The 24,911-nt window shown below is 45.6% G+C and overlaps 1 protein-coding gene across 1 annotated transcript in view; it reads right to left on the reverse strand.

Moving 5' to 3' along the window:
* Window positions 1–24,911, reverse strand: part of TMTC1 (transmembrane O-mannosyltransferase targeting cadherins 1) — a 255,722-nt gene that overhangs the window by 57,009 nt on the left and 173,802 nt on the right. The window contains exon 12 of the mRNA XM_058282990.2: window positions 13,470–13,613. Within this exon, the coding sequence (XP_058138973.1) occupies window positions 13,470–13,613 (144 nt within the window). The remainder of the gene's footprint in view (window positions 1–13,469; window positions 13,614–24,911) is intronic.

Raw genomic sequence — 24,911 nt, forward strand, 5'->3', positions numbered from 1 at the left:
TATGCAAATTTTGCCATTCAACATTTGTGGTCTCACAGGGGATTTTCCCTTCGGTCATCAGCAGTGGGACTACTTTCCCTTCATGTTGAGTAGAAACATTTGCATCACCTCACTTCCCTGGCTCTATCTCAATGACAGATATTTAGCAAAAGCAAATAAAGCTTCACATTTTCTTTCAGTAATTAAAGACCTGCTAAGTTTGTCGTTCTAGAAATCTTTCTGGCTTTCTGTGTAAAATCTCATGACACATTTATTTAAACTGAAAGCAGATGCTTGCTTTGAAAAAGTACTGACATTTGGGGAAAACTTAGGAAATGCCAGTAACAGGAATAAATGGGTTTGGTGATCCACTTGGCACCAATAAAATCCCCATTAGTCACTTGGGACCCTGGGTGCTGGGTGGCTCTCGGACCCCTGCCCCTTGGTTAGGTGTTTGGTTGCTGCCAAGAATCGTGTCTCTTACAAATAAAAAAGAGGTGATTTGGGAAGTGGATGTGGCTCAAGTGTAGAGCTACCACCTACCATAGGGGAGGCTCTGGGTTTGATCCCTAAGGCCTCCTGGTGAAAAAGAAGAAAAGAAAGCATGCCTGCATGGTGAGCCAGTGTCCCACACAAGTGAGTCATGCAGCAAGATGATGACACAACAAAAGAGAGACAAAGGGAGAGTCAAGGTCAAGTGCAGCAGAGACCAGGAACTGAGGTGGTGCAATTGCCAGGGAACCTCTCTCCCCATCAGAGGTCCCCAGGATTGAATCCTGTTGAGTCCTAGAGGAGAGAAAATAAGAAGAGAAGAAAACACAGCAAAAACAGCAGGGCAGGAGGAGGGGAAGGGGGGGAAATAAATAAATTAAATCTTTAAAAAAAAGTGGCTTTTTTTTTTGTTCCTGATAGAATTAAACAGCTCTTCTAAAACACTGAATTGTATAATGCCACTGATAATGTAATAATTAAAGTAAGCCAATTCACAGAATCAGAATCTAGAATAAAGGTTCTGGGGGAAGGGGTGGGGGTAAGGAAAGGGGAAGCAAGTCTTAAAATGCATTTCCTATTTGGAGCATGAGATGTTTTGGTGATGGATGGTGGTGATGGGAACTAGCACTGTGAACATAATTAACAGCACTGGAGAACAGATCAGAATGTGGGTAGAGGGGAAATGTTGTATTTTAGAATAAACATTAAAAAAAAAACATCCACGAGACTGCACTTCACAAAAGGGAGCCCTAAGGTGAACCGTGGACTGTAGTTAAAAGGACAGTTGTAAAAAAAAGTGCTTTCACCAAGTGTACCATGTCCCACACCAACACAAGGGGTCAAAAATGGGGTGGTGCATGGGAACCCTGTATCTCATGCATGACAGTTCTGTAAACCCACAACTTCTCCAGTAAAAACAAATAAAAGTAGACTGAATCGTGAGTGTCAAGTTACCAACGGCCTGAGATGACCTGTGCCCGCCTTTCTCAGCGGCTCTCCTGTCTTTCACACACAGAATGAGAAGGGCTGGACTCCGGGAAGCCCCTGCAGTGCGAGGCCACTGGGCACACCTCTGGGCAGGACGGTGGGCAGCAGCACCCACCTGGCTAGGGACACGTGCCCGGTGTCTCCTTTTGTTTTTTTGAGGTGCCGGGGCGGGGACTGAACCTGGGACCTCCATGGTGGAAGGAGGCGCTCAACCGCTGAGCCGCCTCAGCTCCCTGGGTGGGTGGGTTTGCTTGTTTTTAGGAGGCATCAGGGACCCAACCTGGACCTCCCATGTGGAGGCAGGTGCTCAACTGTGGGAGGGACGGGGTGCTGCCCTGGGTGTGGGAGGGTTGCGCCCCAGCTGCTGTTCCCCCTGACTGCCCAGGCCACCGCGCAGGGAGACCAGGACCCCGGCCTGGGACCTGGAGAAGGCAGCCGGGGACACCCCGAGTTTGCAGGCAGAGCGGCCGACATGCACACAGTCGGCTCAGGGGTGCCGTGCGGGCCCTGCCCTCGACTCCTGCCAGCCGCTGCGCCTCAACGGGCCTCAGCGGCCGGGCCTGGGCAAGGGCCTGTGCCCCTCGGCTCCCACTAGCGTCACTGACCAGCACACGCCGCGGCGGGCAGAGCCTCCGCACAGGGGAGAAGGAGGAGGTATTCACAGTAGCTCCACCTGCTGCCCCGCAGACCCCAGCCCCGACCGCGAGGCCAAGTGGAGGGGCGGCCTCCTTCTCTAAGGGGCCCCTGGCTTGCGCTCTGCGCCCCGGGCAGGCGGCGTTTACCGAGGAACCGGAGCCCGCGCCACCCCGGTCCCGGCAGCTGGGGAGCGCTAGGGCAGGGGCTCGCGACCGGGGGCCTGCAGGCTTGAACTGAAATTCAAAGAACCACTGTCCTTGCGGGGACGTGCTGCTGCGGTGTGCTGTGTTGTTAAGTAACCCCCAGTACAGTGGACTGGGTAAGCGGCCCGTGGGGTTCACCCCTGGCAGAGGCTCCGTGAACACACGAGGCCGAGGCCCCGGGCCCCCTTCTTTAAACCGCAGGAAGCTGCGTCTCCAGGAGGGAGATGAACGCGCCTGCGCTGCAGCACAGAGCGTGCATTTCCTACTTCTGATTCCAGTTTACACCGAGATGCTGAGCTCCAAATCAGAAGCAAAAGGGATTATGTCCCCGGGCTACTGCTAATTACTAACAACTAAAAGTTATTTCATCTTTACTGGGTGCCAGGTCCTATGCCAAGTACTTGCATGCATCATCTTATTTAATACTCAGGAAGGAGGAAGTTACTAGTATTGTTTCCATTTTATAAATGAGCAGTCGGAGGCACTGCCGGTCAAAGTCACCTTCTCAGGGTCACGCCATTCAGGGCAGGACGAGAGTCAGGCTTGCCAGCTCCCGTGCCTGCAGGAGCACAGCTGTGGGCCAGCACGGCAGCGCGATGTCACAGAGCCAGCCCTGGCTCCAGGCCCCTCCAGCCTCAGACGGCCACTGTCCCATCCGCCTCCCTACCTGAGGTTCCAGGGGGATGGGTGATGGGGCCGCTTCTGCCCACCACCTGGGGGCAGGTGAGACGGAGGGGCACCGCCTGGCGGCCGCTCAGGTTCCACCTGATGGTCCCTTTCACCTGGGGGAGGCGGGCAGGGGGTGAGCTGCCAGCAGGCAGGGGCCGCGGTGAGATGGACCCAGGCTGGGAGGGCAGGGCCTGGGGAGGGAAAAGGGAAGGGTGCCTGGCGGAAGCAGCACGGGGTCACCGAAGGCAGAAGCCTCGACAGTGATTCCCTCCCAGGACACGTGGGTGCGGCGGGCAGGCCATGGGCGCCCGGGCCAGAGGGGACCCCCGGAAGGCGCCCATCCCCCTCTGGCCCTCCTGCTCCTGCCCGGTGCACACAGAGCTCCTCTAGAGCCGAAAGCCTTCCGGTCATCTCCACAACTCCTCGCACGCAGGGCAAAGTGACCCATGGCTCTGATGTCAGGCTGAGGGGCACGGGAGTCTCCACCCAGGACCCTCGAGGGAGGAGAAGTGCATGAGGAGAGATTTCCAGGAGGACCCACGGTCCCTTGTTCTTCTGGTTGACTCATTCCCCCTTCAGCCGCCAGCGCACGTCGGGAGTCGTTTCTGCAGGGCAGGAGCTGACGGGGCCAGCCTAGCTGAAGCCAGGAAAGACGCTGCGGGCTATGGGGTGGGGAGCGGTTTCCAGGACCGAGGGGCCCTCGGAGCTCCTGTGCTTGACAAGGCGGCCTGCCTGTTGAACTCGATTAGAAATATTTATGCAAGGAAAGAAGAGGACACTCCAACTCCTCCAAGAGAATGTGAACAAAACCACATTCAGCCAGCTTCTGGCAAAACACTCTGTGGTTTTAAAACAGCTCAGATGTGCTCCAGTCATTAGAAATCAGAGTAGGGTTCTGGTGTGGGGAGAGAGTGCTCAAAGTATTGTAACAATTAGTAAAGTGGCGACGTATGAATAACGCCCTAATCTCTGAGCAGTAGGCAAGCACACTCGTCCTTTCCCAGATAATTCAGTTTTGTTCAGATCCCAAACATAAGATGATAAACACGCAAATGAGGCCCAAGTTTAACGGAAGTAGAAGAGCTTTCGCCTTAAAACCTAATATTCCTTCAAATGCAGTTTTTCTCAGGGTTTGTGCTTCTCACGCACTGAAAAAGGGCAGTTTGGCCGCGCATCTGGGTTTACGCAGTGTGGGAGTGTTGTGGAAAACAAGGAGGCAACGGCAGGGCTATGGCAAGTCCTGTGTGCCAAGACGTCTGGATTCTGTGTCCATGTGACGGACAATCAACGACGTTCTCAGATGCCCCAACATTTACAGGGATGGTGCAAGAAAAGTAGGTGTTGGGTATAGAAAAGCAAAATAATGCACCGCAATTAGTATCTGTAATGAAAGAGAGCATCAAATGCAGGGAGAGGTCAACAGCGTTATAGTCATATACATATATTTTTAGGAGGTACCAGGGATTGAACCCAGGACTGAGTATGTGGGAAGCAGGCGCTCAACTGCTGAGCTACATCCGCTCCCCAGCATTATGCTAATATTCTCCACTTCAGGGAAAGCAGAGGGAATGAGCTGAGGGAGCTCAGGAGTCCAGAGCTGACGTTCAGGAGAGAGCTCGGCCGCTGAGTGAAGAGTGACGGCACGGGGCGGGGTCGCCAGTCTAACCACTCTTCTGGCCAATTTGGTCAAAGGAAGGAGGGAGGAAACCACTTCCGGGAGTCACTCCTCTAGAAGCCTCTGGGACGGGCTGGAATTTGGTGAACAGGGAGAATCTGAAGCCCTCAGAGCCCAGGACGATGGACTGGGTGGGGAAGGGGTGGGCATGCTCAAAGCAAATGTGGGTTTCCACTAATGGCTATTAATGGCTCAAATGAGAGAGTGGCAATAGCAAATGTGAGCAAATATGCGTAGCACCTGGATCTCTACCTCCTGCTGATGGGAGTGAGAATGGTCCAGTTACCTGTTTGGCAACTGGTAACATTAACGAGTGCTCTACCCACAAATTACATGCCTGAGTACTCACCAAGGAAAATGAACATACACAGACCGGGACACGAATGTTCACAGCCGCTATATTTGTAACAGTCCAAAACTGTCAACGAACCAAGTACCACCCACAGGGAAGTAAGCACTTTGCAGCATATTTACACAATAAAATACTACTAAGCAATAAAGAATACCGAGTCCTGAATTATGGCTTAGCCTCATAATTATGTTGAGCATAAATGTCCACACAAAAAATAGTACATATTGAATGATCTCACATATATGAAGTTCTAAAACAGGTTAAACTAATTTTTGGTAAAAAAACAAACAGAAAAATGGTTGTCTCTTGGGAGGGGGAAGGGACATAAGTGTTTTTTCTGGGGTGATGGAAATATTTGTATCTAGTTTTGAGATTATAAGAGTATATAAAATTGTCAAAATTCATTACACTTAACACTTAACATCAATGTATTTTATTGTATTTTATTTATGCCTTGATTTAAAAAAAAAACACATTCATACAGGCAGAAGCACTAGCCTTATCAAGAAGGTGGGCAATTTTTTATCCCATGGAAGAGCAAAAATGAGGGAGCCTGTGAAGCTGCAGGAAATCTTGAGGTTGGAAGAAGGGAAGCTGCAGTAACTCACTTGGAGAGACTTTGGTAATACTTGGTAAAAGTGAGGATGACTCTGTCTAACGTGCCTCCATGTGGGGGGGGGGAGAGGAGCGAAGGATGCAGGTATCAAGAAAACAGAAAATACCCAGACGACTCTACATGAAGACCACAAGGGTACGTCTTGAAGAGCCCTAACTGTCCTCTTTCTCTCACAATGCTCTCTCCAGAGCTCTTAGGGTCCCTTCAGCTCAGATTGGTGTTTTTCTCCTTCAACACGTGATAGATAGAATAAGAGGTCTGGGGCTTTCATTCGAAAATTAGTTCTTCAGTGGGTGCGGTGGGGGCAAAAATTTTAGGTATTATAATGGTTTGTCATTTTCCCAAAGTTCAACCTTATATAACGAATCTTATTCTTCAGTATTTGAGAGCAGTTAGGGGGAAAAAATCTAAAACGGCTCCTGGAGGGGTGTGACAGCTTGAAATTCTTTTATGGCTCCTAGAAAGAAAAGGTTGTTTTTGAACTAATCCATTCCTGTGGGTGTTTGACTACACCAGTGAGGCTTGATTCGGCGCGAGGCTCCCCCGCTCGCTGGGTCTGATGTAAACGCAGACACACATGCAGAAAGAGGAAGCGGCAGTGTTTGATCCTGCTCTGGGAGAGAAAGGCTCCAGTTCCACCCACAGCTGAGTTCCAGGATAGAAGCCCCGGAGAGGCTCAAAGAGCTGAGGCCCAGGGATAGGTGAGCCGTACGCCCAACAGATCACAGCTGAAGGAGGGAAGAAAGCGGAGCAGCTGAGGCACCTGGAAAGACGCAGGCCCTGTGCCTGGCTGCCCTCAGCGGAGCTCCAGGGTACGGCGGGTTCTGGAGGGGACGGCAAAGACTGGCCATCTTGCTTTGCCATGTGGCAAGATCCCCGAATCAACAGTAGCTAACTCTGGTGAGAAAGTATCCCTGATGGTAACCTTGACTTGACATGCTGTGGCCTTGGAACTATAGCTTTTAGCCCAAATAAATCCCCTTTATGAAAGACAACCCATTTCTGGTACTTTGCATTGGCAGTCCTTTGGCAAACTAAAATAAGGGGGGTGCTATAAAAACTAATTTGAGAAACTCTGCTCTAGGGAAAGCAAAATGCAGGCAATGGGTATACCTTGGGTTGGAGGCTGGTCAGACAGGTAAAAGATGGTAGAGGTGTGAAAGAGTGGAAGATGATTGCATTACTGAAATAGTTGAGAAAAATTGGAAATGGGATTGTAAATTGTGAGCACTGATGGTAAAGAGTGGGGCCAACAGGAATGAGGGAGCAAGGGGGGGTCATGGAGATATGGCAACATTAAGGTCTTAGAAGAAGGCAACTGGGCATGGAGAAGCACTAGGAGATGGGGGGCCACTGTCATGGCTCCGTCAAACGGTCAGAAGGAGTCAGAGAAGAGGGGAAGGGCCAGAGGTGAAGGTCAAAGAGGAGCATTTTAGAATTAGGGCACTGGAGGATGACAAGGTCTGCATCACTACAAGTCCAGGGGCAGAGTCATGTTGGTGAGGTCCAAGGTTGAGTAGAAATGGAGGGTCTTGGACTGAAGCAGGCAGAGCAGCCGGGCCACTGACATAACTGTTGAATTGGCTAAAGATTACAGCATAGGCTGGAGAGCAACGCAAAGTCACGCCCTTGTGCTCGAGTCCCTGGGGATGACGCAAGAATGCACAGAAGATCCTGAGGTGCCGGTGCTGATGATGGAGAGGGACGGGTATGAGCTGGACAAAGACAGGAGCAGGAGGAAAGCATCATGCAGGTGGGACTAGAGAGAAGGCAGGCTGCAGGTGGCCTGGACGCTACACGTCATTGTGAAGGTGGAGGTGGGTAGGAGTGTACTCCAAGAGGAGGATGGAGAACTTGCAATGCAACGCTGGCATCATAATGTAGTGATGTGGGCCTCTAAAATTCTTTCTTTATCCATTGGGCTGGTATTTTCATTCTATGGGCCTCAATTAGAGTGGAGAAGGGGAGAGCTAATATCTTGAGTGTATAAATGTCCTTTCTGAAAAAAATAAAATGCTACATGGCTAGTGCCAAGCCTCTACGGAAATGTATCCCAGACATTTAAATTTATTTAAAAAATAATGATTACCTTTCATTGTGTCCCTGAACTCTCCAGAAATTCAATTTTCTAAAGGATCAGACTAAAGAGACACTGTTTGCCATGATCAAATTCATCTTCTATATAGCTCAATTATTGAACATTCTAATTCATTTCCTTCTGAATTTTGATAAGATTTTTTATATCATCTTATGTGAATGGAAGGTAGTTTTGGCAATGAGGAAGCTGTGCCATCATTCTTTACAAAGTTCCATTTATACTGTTTCAGTAACAAACACCAGCAACTGAATTACTCAAGTGTTCACTGAAAGATGTTTCATGCCCTGAATTTTAAATACTCTAGCAAATTCTCTTCAGCCATCAGGGACTTCTGCTCTATTCATCCACAGAAAGTTTATGGTAATGTTGCCTATTTTCTTTCACATTTTCGTTTCTAAGTGAAGCCGAAGGTAATTAAGTAAGTTGAGAATGCTGGCCTGGCAAGCTGTTTCTTATCAATCTCTCACACTGTAGACAGGCTGCACAGAATCGTAATAGGTTAACTTCAAGGTCCAGTGAAACGGTCATGAAAGAGCTCCGGTGTGCTCAGCCAGTACTCATGAGGTCTCCTGCTGAGTAAAGGCCTAGAGCTGCCCACTGCCTGTGACAGTCACTTTCTGGTGCCAGCTTGGCTAGGCTATGGTGTCCACTCTTGGTCCAGCAAGCACTGGCCTGAAAGATACTGTCGGGGTACAAATCTTGGATTTAAGTCATCAGTCAGCCGATCGCCTCTATGGCTGGTTGCACCTGTGCTCAACAAGGGGACTGCTTTCAGCAATGAGACACGTCTCATCCAATCAGCCAAAGGCCTGAAAAGGAGAACTGATGAGTTCTCAGCCAGAAAGAAGGATTTCCAACTCTACTTCAGTCAGCCAGCTTCTCCTAGGGAATTTATTAAAACCTTCATCCATGTTCCCAACTTGTGGCCTGCCCTACGGAATTCAGATGCGCCAACCCCACGGTCACACGAGCTGATTCCTAGGATAAATCTTATAATACCTGTGCACATACGTATCCTCTTGGTTCTTTTTCTCTGGAGAACCCTGACTAATACACAACCACGATTTCAAGGATTCAAATGAAACGTGTCTCCAGTGGTGTATGTATTTCTGGGATGTTTTGATAGAATCACATCTTATTTACAGTTTCAGGCCTGGACAAAAATTCATGTTTCTGTCAAAATTAAGATCATTAATAAAAACCTATGCTGGCCATCATGGAGCCATGAGCTGCACATGGCTACTGAGCACTTGAAAAGTGGCTCATGTGAACTGAGTGTGCTATAGGTGGATTTCAAAGACTTAGGACGAAAATAAAGAATATAAATGGTTTCACTAATATTTTTAATACTAATTATATTGGGCTTAAAATAGATTAAAATTCACTTCACCTGGGTCTTTTTACTTTTTAAAATGTGGCTACTAAAAATTAAAATGACCTAGGAAGCTCCTTCTGTCTCTACTGTCCAGTTACGCTCTAAGTGGCATCTCGGTGTTGAGGTGGGCTGTGAGGTGGCAGTCGAGAGTGGTGGCTCAGGTCTCACTGAGGTTCCTTGGCACATTACTCATCTCCAAACCATAGTTTCCTCATTTATAAAATAAGCATAATGGTAGAAACTTCTTCCTGGGGATGATAAAATCTAACCTGCTCATATCTAAACAGATAACTTAGGTTCTTAGAATGAACTTCTGGAATCTAGAAGTTCTATGTTACAAAAAAGGGCAATATCTTCAAGGGCATGTGAGCTGCCTTCTGAAACATAAATAGACTATAAATCTTAAATAGTATAGTGGATCAAGTCCAACCAAATTTAAAATAGTGCGTTCACCCCTCGGGCTGAAGTGTGGTTTGCTGGCCTGGCAGGGGAGCGGCCGCGGTAGGCCTATTCCAAACCGCTGCCCCTGTAATAGGGTGGCTGGTTGGGCCCACCGCCACCCCTGAAGGGAGCTCGGCATGGGCGCAGAGTGCCCTCGGGTCTCCCCTTCTCGGCAGCCATGCTTCCGCGGCCGCCCCTCCTCCCGGATAGCGCCACACAATGCCTTATGAGGCAACACCCTTCTTCTTCTTTCTCCCTGCGCAGGCAGGCACAAGGGGGGAGACTCAAGTCTGCCCTCCACCCCAGCAACAGCAGCCACCAATTCCTAAACCCTGCCACTTCCCCCAGCAACAGCGACAGCCAATCCCTAACCACCCCTCCCCCTTCCAGTACCTCCCACCGACCTTTCTCCCCAGTAACTGCTTGCGGCAGCCAATCAGAACACGGCATAACTTCGACCAATCAGCCTTCCCCAGCCCCTATAAAACTGTAGCCACTTCCTCAATAAAGTTGGACCTGCGTGTTTACCTCGTCTCCGCAGTAGTTCTTCTGCCGTGCGCCCTCCAGTCCTGAGAGCCCCCGACAAGGGCCTGGCCTCCCTTGTCCCCAGTTCGTCGCCTGCTTCTCCGGGCGACCCCTTCAGCCGAACCGCGCAACCCCTGTGAGACCGACCCCTCGTCCCAAGCCGGACCGACCCCTCGTCCAAAGCTGGACCGACCCCTCGTCCGCAGCCAGACCCCACCACCACCGACCGAGCAAGCTGCCGCTTACAAAAAAGGGCAATATCTTCAAGGGCATGTGAGCTGCCTTCTGAAACATAAATAGACTATAAATCTTAAATAGTATAGTGGATCAAGTCCAACCAAATTTAAAATAGTCTTATCTTCTTTTTACCTTTGACCTACTGTTAGTAGCAGAAGCACCTTAAGGAAAGTAGAAGAAAGTCTGGAGCTATGTATCCATGAAGAAGCCTTGCTGTTCTGGGGTCACCTCTTTCTGTCACTCAGGGATACAAACAAAGGGGAACGTAAACCAGCTTCGCAACTTCCTTAAGAAAGACACAGTCAGCAAGATGCGTTCTCGCAAAGGCATCGAACATCATGGAAACGCTAAGTAAATAATTCTTGGATTGGAGAGCTACTTGGACAACATGGGTAACAGAGCATGAAAGGATGAGGAATCAAGGGCGAGGATGTGATCGTGGGTCTAGAGAGTCCAGGCCAAGGTCACAGGACATCTCTGAACGTTGGTTTGCCCATCTGTAAAATAGGAATGAAATATACTTTTCACCATAGGCTGTCTTAAAAAGTAAATACTGGGCATAAAAACACTCCGTGAAATGGAAAGTACTATACGAATTTGAGTTACTGCCATTTTATTCTACTGGATTCTAAGAAAAGCCTACATGGAGACAGAACGCCTGTTCTGTGGTGTAACGCGAAAGTGCAGAAGGTAAGTGAAGGTGACCTTGCACAGGGGCTTCACCTTCCACAGCTTCAGTTTCCTCTTCTTCCACAATGACCTCAAACACTCATTGGGAGAGTCTCATAAAACACATAGAAAAAAGTTACTAGAAAACTGCACTGTTGTTAATTTGGATGACCATCCAGAGTTGATCTTATGGAAGGAGAGGAATAAATCCTATGTTGCTAATCCTGGAGCTCTGGAGCCACTGCCATTCTCCAAAAGATACTTTCTTCTATTTTTAACTCATGTTACTCATTCAAGATAAGAGGGGCAAGAAGGCGTGAACTGAAAAAGGAAGGTTAGACTATCCATCTCTGGCTCAGGTCTTGGCAAGATGAAAGATAGAAGAATCTCTGCCACTATTTTCAAAGCTGGGTGACATTCAGCACAGTATTGTAAGTATCACGGCAGGACATGATTCCTAATAGGAAACATCATTTTGTAGCCAGGCCATTAAAGCCGGCTTCTTTGGAAAAAATATTCATCTATAGGATTTTCGAAATAAGTACTATATAATCCAAATACCCAAAAACACATTCTCAGGACTTTTTTCCAGTCATTTAGTTATTTGAGCTCTAAGTAGGACATAAACAGATGCAACAATAACTTTAAAAAGTGAGTCCTTAGAAGTTCACATAAAGAAACAAGTGTCCACAAAAGCAGCAGAGTGAACTGAAGGCACTCTATCAACCTGTAGGGAGTGATCTACAAGGCTGGAACTCGTTTTCCCTACATATTTTGATCTGCTTTTATTTTTTTAATTTTAATTAATTTTATTTCCCCTCCCCCCTTGCAGCTTGCTTGCTGTCTGCTCTCTGTATCCATTCTCTGCATGCTCTTCTGTGTTTTTGCTTGTCTCCCTTTTTTGTTGCATCACCTTGCTGAATCAGCTCGCAGCAGCACGCCTACAGGCCGGGCAGCACTCTGCAGCGTGCAGGCGAGCCTGCCCTCACAAGGAGGCTTCCAGACGTATGGTAGACGCCTCCCATATGGTAGACGGGAGCCCAACTGATGGAGCCACAGCCGCTTCCCTGCTTTTATTTTTCAAAGGACCTTCCTTGTGCTAAAGCAGTTTCCAGGTCAATGTGTACTTCTTTATTCTTCTTTGGTATTCTCAGTTATATCAAATCATAACAATAAATCATCTAATTTTAAAAAGTAAGCTTACCTAGTTTTTAATGATTTACACTTTTAATTCTTCCACTTTATCTAACTGTACTTTCCTGGCCTTTACTTGTTTTTGCAGTGTTCCCTTGATTTTGTGTTCCAGCATAGGGATGGACGTAGCCATTCCACATAAAACTTACTTCACACCCAGAAGGACACCCCCTTACATGATGTTAGACTGATCTGTTCTGTGATTAACACACCAATGCTTCTGATCAGATGGGATAAAATAAAAACGCGTTCGTAAGAAGGAACAACAGCCACATGAATATGTAGAATTCAAGGAGGAAACAGAAGGTGAGGAAGATGCCTCATTCCAAGGCAGTTGAGTCAGTCCTGCCACAGAGAGGGGAGAAGAACAAGCAGACCATTAGCCGTAATGTCCTGGTGAAGCAGCCAGATGTGCTCTCCAGAAGCTTCACCCAGCGAGTCTGTGCATTGTCAGCATCCTAACAAGCACAGGTCAATTATCATTACTCTCTTTTCACTTTTTAATTTCCATTTGTGAATTTCTCAAACTGTTTTTTTCTGGGGGGCGGGGAGAGTTGAAGCTAAATTCCAGAACCAACACAGGGTGACCCCCACCACTGCCAGCAGCCCCACCAGCATGACTGCGCTATTAATACAAATATAAGATACAGTTTTCAGTGGCGCTAATTGCATTATCAGCCTCTAATGGGGCGATGAGCGAAATGCTGCACCACTGAGAACTCCTGGGAATTATTCAAGAGTCACCATGGCTAACTTCAGACAAACCATACTTTATTTCTTGCCAGGAAGACAAGCTGGGCATGAGCCATGGTCGTGCCTTTTGGTTACACCTTTGTTATACCTTTAGAATGCAACACTTCCTGGACCAGCGCTCTTTCCAACATATATTCGTGGAACCTTATCTTGGGAAACACCCTAACAAAAAAGAGTACTTTGAAAAATGCCCTATACCATATTCCCTTCTTGAAGATTTGCAAAACATAGTAAAGCTTCTTGCAATAAAGGAATATTTATCTTTGCCTAACTCGGTATTTCCTAAGTTTATTTGACCATGGAATCCCTCCCCAAGTCTCACCTCTTCAGAGATCAACTCTGAACATCCCTCAGAATGAGCATTTCCAGAAAGGCATTCTGGTAAATACTCGCTTTGAAGGACCTGGGATAGAATTAATTCACTGAAAATTATATCCTCTTCAAACTTGAAAGCCCCAATAATTCAGCTCCAAGGAAGAGGCAATGGCACCACAATTGAGTGTGTTGAGAAGGAAAGAAGTTCTTGAAATTGCAAGGCCATCTGATCAATGGTAGACATTCTACTTACTTAAGGAGATTTCCGAGGTTAAAAAGAGCCCGGTTATGCTGCGGGTTTAGCTGAAGAGCCCTCTGATAGTACATCTTTGCTTCTGCTGTGTCTCTTGTTAGTGTTCCAAGGTTGTTTAGGGCACTTGCATGGCGCGGATACAGTCTGAAAAATTTAGAAATATTAAGCCATGAATGTTCAAAAATCTCTACATTGGGTACAGTTTGCTTGGTCTTTCCCCCAAAGTTTTAACAACCAAACTGAAACCCTGAATTCTTCTTTCATTTTAACTGTATATGTGTATCAAATCTTCATCGTCAAATTTTAATGAAAAGGCCGTTTAAAGCTGCTTTATATATTTTGCACTTTCAGGTATATCAATTTGGCAGGGAAGCACATATTCACAGTTAGTAGTATAAATAAGTGACCCCCAAATCATGCAAGAATTGAAATAGTAGGCAGATCTACCCAAGTTAACTAGATTTTGGTACTTAGGGGCTTGTAAGTACTTCCGTCTTCCTTTGGTAGAAGACCTGTACCATCTCCAGGGCCAGTTTCCGGGCGGGTAGGACTTCTGATGGCCTGCACAGTGGCCACCGCTTACACATGGGTCTGAGACCCACTGGGCGCAGGATCTGCATAGGCGTTTTTAGGTCAGAGCATCAGTAAGGTCGCCATTGCCAAGAAAGGGTGCATACGACGTCTCCCCGTGAAAATAACCCACACCTCTGTGGTGGTGAACTGGGTTAACTTGGCTAGGTTAGAGAGTCTAGTTCTTTGTCAAATACTGACCCAGATAGTGCCATGCATGTATTCAGTGGATGTGATGAACATCTACAATCAGTTGACCTTCAGTTAAAATGACTCTTGATAATGAGGGTAGACCTCATCCAATTAGTTGGAGGCCTTAAGAGCAAAGAATTTGGGGTTCCAAAAAGAAGATGGCATTTTGCCTTAAGATTACATCAACTTCTTTCTGAATTTTACACTCAATATTTCAGCATTACTGTTACTGGCATTTCCAGTCCACCAGCCTGCCATTACAGCGTAAATCTGTAATGGTCTGTCCCAAGGAAGCCGCCCTTGCACCCTCACTGTGGGAGGTCAATCCTGCTTTGCCAGACAAGCCTGTAAGAGCTTCCCTGTGGCAGTTACTTGCAAGGTACTGCAGATTCTCCTTGGGACGCCTATACTCCACTCCTCTTTGCTTCCAGACCAAGAACTAGACTGAAGTCCCAGCTGGCCCCAATTCTTGGCAGGAGCCAATTCCTTAAAATATGTGTTATATTTGTATTAAAATATACATTATATATACACATATATCCTGTTGATTCTGTTTTCTCTTTCTCTGGAGAACTGATGGATACAATTCCCAAAACAGCTCTCCATCTTGACTGTTTCCATCTCATTTCATTGCTACCTTCCCCCATCCCCCAGTGCCATTTGGCTTCACTTGGCCCGATATAATCCTCAGAATAAAAATCCTGAAAAAACCCTGAAAACTGAAAAATTAAATAATGCACCATAAAGTAACAAAAAAATTCCTAATGTTCAAAAGCAAATATAAAGGAGGACTGGGTATACATCAATAATCAAATTTGTACAGATTAAGGAAGAAGAGAATCAGTTTACTTCTTTAACTTAAAACTATAAAAAATCCAAATCACTGTGACTACATAATTTGGTTGTTTCTAGTACATTTAAAGTGGACAAATTTAGCAGTCTAATAGATTTTCTCCATCTCTGTCCTCTAAAGTACTTGAACAAGCCTGTGGAGCTGGCTTTTAATGTAAAAAAGCCAAGACAATACCTAATAAGAACAGGATCTGTGCTTATCAAGTCTCCTGACAAACAAATGCCCTCCTTGCCCTGTTGTATACCTTCTAAAAGAAGATCAATTTAGTTTGGACACAGAAGGAATTCTTATTACAAGGCCAATGAAGACAAGCTGATTAAGCTTTTTTACCTTTTGCTTAACCCAGCGTAAGTTTATTTGACTTACAATTCCCCCTTCCCTACTCCCTCACACAACAGCTCTGTACACTCCTCAGAACTAGGATTTCCCGGAAGGCACTCTGGGTGATGCTCCATGACTGACAAGGAATTGAAACATTTCAGATGAACATTACATCCCCCAAAACCCTAATTATTTACCATGGCTCTGGAGGCTGTTTTATGTATGACAGGTCAGGAAAAAGAACACACCCTGAGCTAGCATATGTGAGTTTTGCTTACTCTGGTCACCTTCAATTAGCAAAGACAACCAAAGGGGCCTGGTACTAGCCCCGTAACAGCCGAGCTCACTGGGACAGGAACTGAGGGATGGCAAGTCCTCGGCGCTCTCTCTGCAGTGCCCCTAGAGAAGATTAGAGCTATGAGAAGGCAAACCGTGCTCTTGTGCTTGACCGTTCGCCATGTGCAGAAGCCTCATGGGCAGTATGTGTTTAACTAAAAGTGGCTGCACTACAAAACTGAGAGCGCGTCAACTATAATCCCTGCTTCGTGGCCATGCTCCAAAACGTGCTCCTCACATTTCCCATATATCCCACTCCCCAACCCCCACCAATTTTTTTTTTCTTTTTTTTCGAAGACACATAGTCTTTTCTTATTTCTTTGGATTTGGAGCCCTTGATGTAAATATCTGAGGTGAAAGCACTAAATGTGGGAAAGAACAGTCCAAACTCAGGAAGAGCTTCCGCAACGGGCCCAATTGCCAAGCGCCTGCCTGCGCTGTCCCCGCTGGTCCTCAGGCCGACCTCGTGGGTCTCGGGTTTATTCTCCACCCCACCGCCATGGAAATAAAGTCATGGACTTGAAAGGTCCTGACTAGAGAAGTGCTTTTCTCTTTTTCTTTTTCGAATCAGAAACAGAATATAAGTCCACCCTGAACTCTGAAAAACAGAAACGGAAGGGAAGTAAAGAAAAAAACAGAAGCGCTACAAGAGAAAAGGCCTTTGCTGCCCAGGAACGCGTCTGGGCCGCAGGCCCGCGAAGCCGAGGAGGCCAGGGCTGCAGGGCTGCTGTGGCCTGAGCAGAGGCCCCGTGCTGACCAAGAGCCCAGCCCTTCCAGAGGGTGGCCGCCGGGACTTACCGTCACTTACTGACTCTATTTTCAAGCACTGCCCTCCACCTGGGAAATGTGTGGATGCTGTTTATTCCTGGTAATAGCAAGGGCCTGCAAGCAATATCCTCTCTCACTGGGAATGTGAGTAGGTCAAAACTCCTTTGGGCTTCACCTATCATGCACAAGCACTGCATTATTTATGACACAAAGCTGAATCTCATTCAAAGGCTTATTCAACAGCTGGGTCAGGAACAATTTTGATTTGTTTATCAATGTAGACACTTTATAAAACATACTTTTCTCTGTTTATTAGACTTATGCAAGTGCAAAATTTATTTTTAGGGTTTAATTAAGAAAAAAAAACAAAAAACGTGTGTTTGAATTAGAATGAATCTAACTCAATCCTCAAGTCCCAGGAGAGAAACTTTCTATTGGAAAGATGAATAATTTAAGAGATGTGTGCACTGCTACATTGATGGCCAAAATAAAGTAAGCACATTTTGACTTTGACTTCTCTAACTAAGCTTTACAAAAGTCCTCTCAGTAATTGCTCCCTTCCCCTTCTACAAAAACCTCAACAAAAGCTTCCCTTGGACTGGCACAGAACGGCCATTTTCAGGCCCACTTGTGAAGACCAGTGAGAACAGTCACTGAATTGTTTTTCGCACATTCTGACTTAATATTTACATTGTTTATGGGCATTCTCTTGTAATTTCTTTATTATTATTTACATTTCTGAAAGTTAAAAATTTAAAATTTATTATAGGAAATGTGTTATATTGTCAAATAGTCCTGAGGTGTAAGGGAGTTTTTTCTCTTTAAAAAAGAAATAAAGGAATAGAGACATAGTTTTATGAGCTGAATAAAAGACTTTTTTCAAGTTTTAGGAAATATAGTTTCTTGATAAACACAACACACATTTGAGCATTTAGGGGTTCTCACTTTTTACCAGTGGCATTTCCTTTAGCAGAACTGAAGTAAGTCAAGGACACTGTGATACCCATATATTCCTAAGTCATCTCATCTCTGAAAAATGTACATCAACATGTTAATATGAAAAAGTCACTGGGAGGGAAGAGTGGCCTAAAAATGGAAGCCAAGAACAAAAGAAATGGGTCCAAAAGGACCTATAGATATGCTAATGAGACTTATTTTTTATAGAAGACCTTCTCATACATTATTTCACTTAGCCTTCAAAATTCTTTAAAATAGAATTATTATTGTGCTATTTAAGGAAAGACAGGATTGGATAAAGTAAGTGAAAAAATAGATTACAAAAAATAAGTATCTCAGAAGCACTTTTGTTCTTAAGTGTTAGGAAGGCAGATGGTTCCTGTAAATCTTATTTCTTTTCCCAAACAATATATGAGCCATTCAACTTGCAGCAAATAATTAATTATACTGCTACAAATTAAAGCTCCTACAAATACAAGAATGATTTATTTTCCTTTTGGTTTGGCTAATCTATTCAACTGTAGTATTTTAGGAACTAGTCAATTATAGAAGTGGGAAAAATTGAATACTCAAGAAACTTGGCTACTGAGATATTATTCAAGCAGAAAAATTTGTCTTCTGCCCCACAAAATCATCACATCTCTGAAAAGCACATTGTTATGAAAGCTATTTAGAATCAGAAACACTATGTATAACATGTATACACATGCTGTTGTGGTTTGAAGCTGTATGTACCCCAGAAAAGCATGTTCTTAAATCTCATCCAGAACCCAGCAGGACCTCTTGATGAGGCTGCTTCAGTTAAGGTGTGGCCCGCCTCAGTCACGGTGGGTCTTCATCCTCTTACTGGGGTCTTTTATTAATGGAATGAATAGAGAGAAAGAGAAAAACCCATGGAAGGAACAAACGGAAAGTAACGAAACCCAGAAGAGAAGGGAGAGCCCAGCAGATGCCGCCATGTGCCCTGCCATGTGGCAGAGGAGCCAAGGACCGCCAGTCACTGGTCGTCAGGGAGAAAGCATCCCTTTGATGATGCCCGGATTTGGACACTTTGTTGCCCTCAAAACTGTAATAAATTCTAATAAATTCCCATTGTTTAAACCCACCCCACCTCATGGAATTTGCTTTAAGCAGCCTAGGAAATGAAAATACATGCTTCCTAATCTACCTCAACTAAAGGTCCACAGACTATTAATAAAATATATATGACTAAATTTAGGGCTATATTTTATTTCAGTCATTTACTTTTTATTTTGCAGAATCTGTTCAAAAGTTAAGGATGTCGCCAATTTTTCATTGTTTAGGTTCTTTATGAGGCATTCCATTGATGATATAATATGTATCATGTGCTCCAGTTTGCAATTTCCTTTTGGAATATACACACCCTGATTTATTTGTCTGATTTTCATTCCACACAATTTATTTGAGGTGAACTGTGCTAAGGTCAGATGTTTATTTTCTATTTCCTGTTGAGAAAAAAAAATCCAAGAGAAAAACATGACTGGGGAAAAATTTAACCACAGAACCTGATTTTCACTGAACTAAAAAAGATCCAAAGTAAACTTCATTCCAGGAGTCAGCAGCATATCCTCAGTTTCAGTCATACTAGTTGCTGCCACTTCGAACGTGCTCGGCTCCTTTATGTAGTAAATTTTCAATCACCATGCCATTAAATTGCATCAGGGTAACAATGAAAAATTGTGCTGTTTAGCTTCTTTCAAATTGTCACTAATACCCAGTAAATTTTTCTTGCCACTTTGTATTTGCTTTGCACTTTATTTGATTCATAACCGAAAACCTTGGGGAAAAAACCTCAAATGCAATTTAGGGAAATGTGATGTACTTTCCAATGAAGGGCGACCTAAATTGGCTGACCTTTCACAAAGGGTGACTTCCAGCAGTGACTCGGAAGGGCTCTACCTTGTTGATTTTCCAAGACAACTTAGAGGAAAACCATGGCTCGCTGATGCCCTCAGCAAATGAGTCATTTTAAAGAATGGAATTTTCCTGAATCCTGAGGATTTACCCTCTAAGTGCTAGAGGTGGGAAATTTACGAAATGAAATCCTTCTCTGTTCTTTTGAAAAGAAAACCGTGAACATAATTAAAATTTTTCTCAGAGGCTTGGGGGGATCATAATGAATTTTGGTGCTTATGGCAGAATGGGAGACTGCTTTGGTGAAGCAGAAAAAGAACTGGCTTTGGAGCAAGAGCCGTGGGTGATTTTTCTAACTGTGGCTTTCTGTGTGATTTTGGATTTATATATGTGCCTTAGCTGCTTGCTCTGTAAAAATGAGGTCATTAATAGCTCATCAAGCTTCTCTTCCAACAAGGAGATGTATCTATAAAAATCCCCGCCGTAGCCCTGGTTTAACGTTTGGGGCCCCCTCCCCTGACGGAGTGAACCCACACCATGTGGGGCTGACACAGGCAGCTCACCTTCTCTCTGAGGGATTTCATGCTCTGAAAACCCGTTCTCCTCACTGCCATCAACAGCCTTTGACTTGCTGCCATTAGTCAAAGTAACACCCATTATTCTTCATCACTAGCCCAGGCCTCCATCTGCTTCGGCCATTCCGTGGTTCTCAGACATGAAGGGCAAGAGGCCTTCTCCATACTAAGAACGTGGAATGTTCTCTACCACACACTCCCTCCGAAACCTGCCGATCCTTCACCATCCGAAGCAAATGATCCTCACAGGCGACGGAGCAGCTTTCCTCAGGCTCTTCCCATCTGCTCGACACCAAACAGAATTCCAGGCACACTTAACTGAAAAGCTACATCCACGGTTGTAAGGAGATTCAAACTCCCGTGTGGTTCCTGAGTGACAGAACAACATGCTTGTGGAATCCTCGTAATGCCACTTTCTAGCATAGATGGCACTTTAGTTATTTAATTGGCTCAATTTAGAGAGCAACCAGTCATAGGCAGGAAAAGTGTCCAAATTCCTAATTAGTAACTGCCAAACAAGAACATCCTGGGTGCAGTGGGGGGAGTACAGGGGTGACACGTCCTGAACATCCACTGTGGAATTTGGGATTTGCAGGCCTCCTGGGAGGAATTCTGCCCGGGCTGAGTAGCCATGTCTAATCCTCACTGAAACCATTTATTCATGGAAATACAAGCAAATAAGAGAAGCAGCTAAAAAAAAAAAATCCTTTGTACACCTGTGTACATATGAAAGTAACAGGGAAATTATGATTCTTTTTTTTTTTTTAAGATTTATTTCTTTCCCGTCCCCACCCCCACCCCAGTTGTCTGTTCTCTGTGTCTATTTGCCGCGTCTTCTTTGTCCATGTCCGTTCTTGTCAGCAGCACAGGAATCTGTGTTTCTTTTTGTTGCATCATCTTGCTGTATCAGCTCTTCGTGTGCACAGCACCATTCCTGGGCAGGCTGCACTTTCTTTCGAGCTGGGCAGCTCTCCTTATGGGGCGCACTCCTTGTGTGTGGGGCTCCCCTATGCGGGGGACACCCCTGCGTGGCACGGCACTCCTTGTGCATATCAGCACTGTGCATGGGCCAGCTCCACACGGGTCAAAGAGGCCTGGGGTTTGAACCGCGGCCCTCCCATGTGGTAGACGGACGCCCTATCCATTGGGCCAAGTCCACGGCCATGACATCCTTTAAAAATCTCATTGTATGACATTTCAATCACCAATTATAATTTCCTCTGAAATGCCTACCACTGGAGCTTAGATGAGCATCTTGTATTGACATCTTCCCTAGCAAGGAGACATTGGCAAACACGGTGCCCAAGTGGACTAGCTCAGAAGTTAGAATGTACGGAAAAACTCATCAATTATTCTCTAGCTCCACCAGATTTCTTCAATGTCCTGAGAGTCGGGAATATCAAAAGTGCTCTTGCAGGGAGAGAGACAAGTAGGCAGTGGAGTGAGGCGCTCCTGGAGTCTGCTCCTGCTACAGGGCAGTAGTAACCACCCAGAGCTCCCTACAGCACCCATTTGGGGGACCAGGAGACCAGAAGAGCATCCTGCAGTATCCTCGAAAGAGTGGAAGGAGGAGACTGCCAGTCTGCAGAGGATATTTGTGTGTACAGCCCTCCATGCCACAGAGGCAGGTGTCCGTAGCGCAAGCCACCTTGGGAGCTGTTCTGTGACTGGAGTTGGAAGCTCCACTTCCCAAAAATAGGGGAAGAAGAGACAGATGGGCACTGACTTCAGCTACTGACTAGTACAATCAGCAGGCTGAAGTATAATCCTAAGAACAGCTAAAGTTTGAACCTGTCCAAACCAGAAAGAGGCTAGTAGCCACTATTTTAACTTCGTCCCCAGCATGAGGGGAAGTGAGGCTGATTGAAAATCACAGTGCTGTAGGGACGGGCTTCTTTCCACCCAGATCAGATTGCGGCTCTAGCCTTGGCTCCAGCCCCACCTCCAGCAGAGAAGCTGGCGGGACCTGCACCAGCCTCCAGGGTAACTGCAGGTGCTCTGGACTGGCACAGACTGGACAGTAAGACACCTGGAGCTCCACCTCTCACCCCAGTAGGAGAGGAGCTGTGTTTCCTTGGCCTCCCTGGGCAACTGCAGATGCTTTCAATCCACATGAGCTGGTTTGTGGAGTGCCTTCGAGTCCACCTTCACCTCTGCCCCCTCCCCCATAAGATAGGAGGGGCTGGTGCCCCTTAGCCTCTTAAGCACCTCTCACCTGCAGGCACTTTTGGCCTGAACAAACTTGACTGTTGGGCACCTGTGGTTCCACGCCCACCCCCAATAGAACAAGAGGAACTGTGTTTCCCCAGCCTCTCTGGGTAACTGCAGGTGCTTTTGGCCTACACAGACTAAAGAGTCAGACACTTGTAGCTCCATCCCCGCTCCCAAGTAGGGTAGGCGGGGAGCTGGGTCTCCTCAGCCTTCCCAGGCAATGGCAGGCACTGTCGGCCTGCGTGGCCTGGACTGTTAAGTACCTGTAGATCCACCCCAACCACTGATGGGCTAAGAGGGGGCTGGTGAGTCCCCAGCCTCTCTGGGCAATGGCAGGCACTTTCGGCCTACACGGACTGAACTGTGGGCATCAGTGGTTCTGTCCCCAGCCCCAAAAGAGCAGAAGGGACGGTACTCCCTCAGCCCCTCAGGGCAACTGCAGGCATATTTGGCCCACACAGATTAGATTACTGGGCACTCCAGAGGGCACATCCCCACCCTCGGCAGGAGGGGGGTGCTGGTGCTACATCAGTCTACCTGGGCAACTGTGGTCACCTTGGACCTGCACTGCATAGACTCCTGCCCACACCTGCAGCTCCATCCCCACCCAGGCTGGGGAGGCAGGGGCATGAAGCCTCATCAGTCTCTCTGGGCAACTAAAGATGTTCTTGGCCTGCATGACTTGGCTTATACACATAGCTGTGGTTCTGTAACTACCACTGGCAGAGGAGAAAGGTGGGAGAAGCGTCATCGGTCTCTGGGGCAATGTGGGCAGCTTGAGCGCCAACTCTATTCTAGGCTCCTAGTATACAACCAGTTAGATGCCAAGACAACAACAAAAAATTACAATCCATGCCAAGAAACAGGAAGATGTGGCCCAGTTAAAGGAACAAGACGAGCCTCGAGATGACACAAAGGAACTGAGACAACTAATCATAGATGTTCAAATAAATCTCCTTAATAAACTCAATGGGACAGCTAAAAAGATTAAGGATATTAAGACACTTGGTAAGTACAAAGAAGAATTTGAAAGCATACATAGAAAAATAGCAGATCTTATGGGAATGAAAGGCGCAATACATGAAATTAAAAATACACTGGAGGGGAGCTGATGTGGCTCAAGCAGTTGTGTACCCACCTCCCACACAGGAGGTTCTGGGTTTGGTTCCTTATGCCTCTTAAAGAAGATGAGCAAGATGGTGAGCTGACACAATGAGAAGACACAGTGAGAGATACAACAAGCAGGGAGTGGATGTGGCTCAAGCAATTGGGCATCTCCCTCCCACATGGGAGGTCTGGGGTTCAGTTCCAAGACCTCCTAAAAAAGAAGACAAGCAGACAGAGCACACAATGAACAGACACAGAGAGCAGACAGTGAGTGCAAACAACAGTGGTGGTGGTGGGGAATAAATAAATAAATCTTAAAAAAAATACACTGGAGGCATATAATGGCAGATTTGAGGAGGCAGAGGGAAGGATCAGTGAGCATGAAGACACGGCCTCCAAAAGCAAATATATAGAGAACAAACGAAGAAAAGAATGGAAAAAATCAAACAGGGTCTTAGGGAACTAAATGATGGCAAGAGATGTGCAAACATACGTGTCATGGGTGTCCCAGATGGAGAAGAGAAGGGAAAAGGGGCAGAAGGAATATTTGAAGAAACAATGGTAGAAAATTTCCCAACCCTACTGAAGGACATAGATGGGATAAGGTTGGAAATCAACAAGAGGCAGGAAAAAGGGAAAATTCACAATAATATGGAGAGTAAACAACATACTATTAAATAATCAGTGAGTCAAAGAAGATAATTTGGGAGAAATCAATAAATATCTCAAGACAAATGAAAATAGAACATATCAGAACCTATGAGATGCAGTGAAGGTAGTGCTGAGAGGAAAATTTATAGCCCTCAATGCTTACATTAAAACAGAAGAAAGAGTTAAAATCAATTATTAACTACACAGCTGTAGGAACTAGAAAAAGAACAGCAAACTAATCTCAAAGTAAGTAGAAGGAATGAAATAACAAAGATCAGAGCAGAAATAAATGAAATTGAGAACAAAAAAACAATGGAGAGAATTAACAAAACCAAAAGTTGGTTCTTCGAGAAGATTAACAAAACTGACAAACTCTTAGCTAGACTGACAAAGAGAAAAAGAAAGGAAATGCAAATAAATGAAATGAAAAATGAAAACGGGGACACTGTGACTGACCCCACAGAAATAAATGACATAAGAGGATACTATGAACAACTATACACCAAAAAACTAGACAATGTAGACAAAATGGAAAAATTCCTAGCAATGTACAAACAACCTATACTGACCCTGGAAAAACAGAAGACCTCAACAAATCAATCACAAGTAGAGACTGAAACAGTCATCAACAAGCTCCCCCAAATGAAAAGCCTCGGACCAGATGGTTTTACAGGTGAATTCTACCCAACATTCAAAGAAGATGTAATACCACTCTCACTCAAGCTTTCCAAAATATTGGACAAGAAGGAACATTACAAAACTCATTCTATGAAGCCAATATCACCCTAATACCAAAAAGAGAAAAAAGATATTATGAAAGAAAATTACAGACCTGTTTCTCTAATGAATACGGATGTAAAAATCCTCAAAAAAAACAAAACAAAACAAAAACAACCCTTGCTAGTTGAATCCAACAACACATTAAAATAGTTATTCATCATGATCAAGTGGGTTTTAAACTAGGCAAGCAAGGGTGGTTCAACAACAAGAAAACCAAACAGCATAATAGGCCATATTAATAAATCA

The sequence above is a fragment of the Dasypus novemcinctus genome, chromosome 20 (genome assembly GCF_030445035.2).
Source record: "Dasypus novemcinctus isolate mDasNov1 chromosome 20, mDasNov1.1.hap2, whole genome shotgun sequence".
Lineage (NCBI taxonomy): Eukaryota > Metazoa > Chordata > Mammalia > Cingulata > Dasypodidae > Dasypus > Dasypus novemcinctus.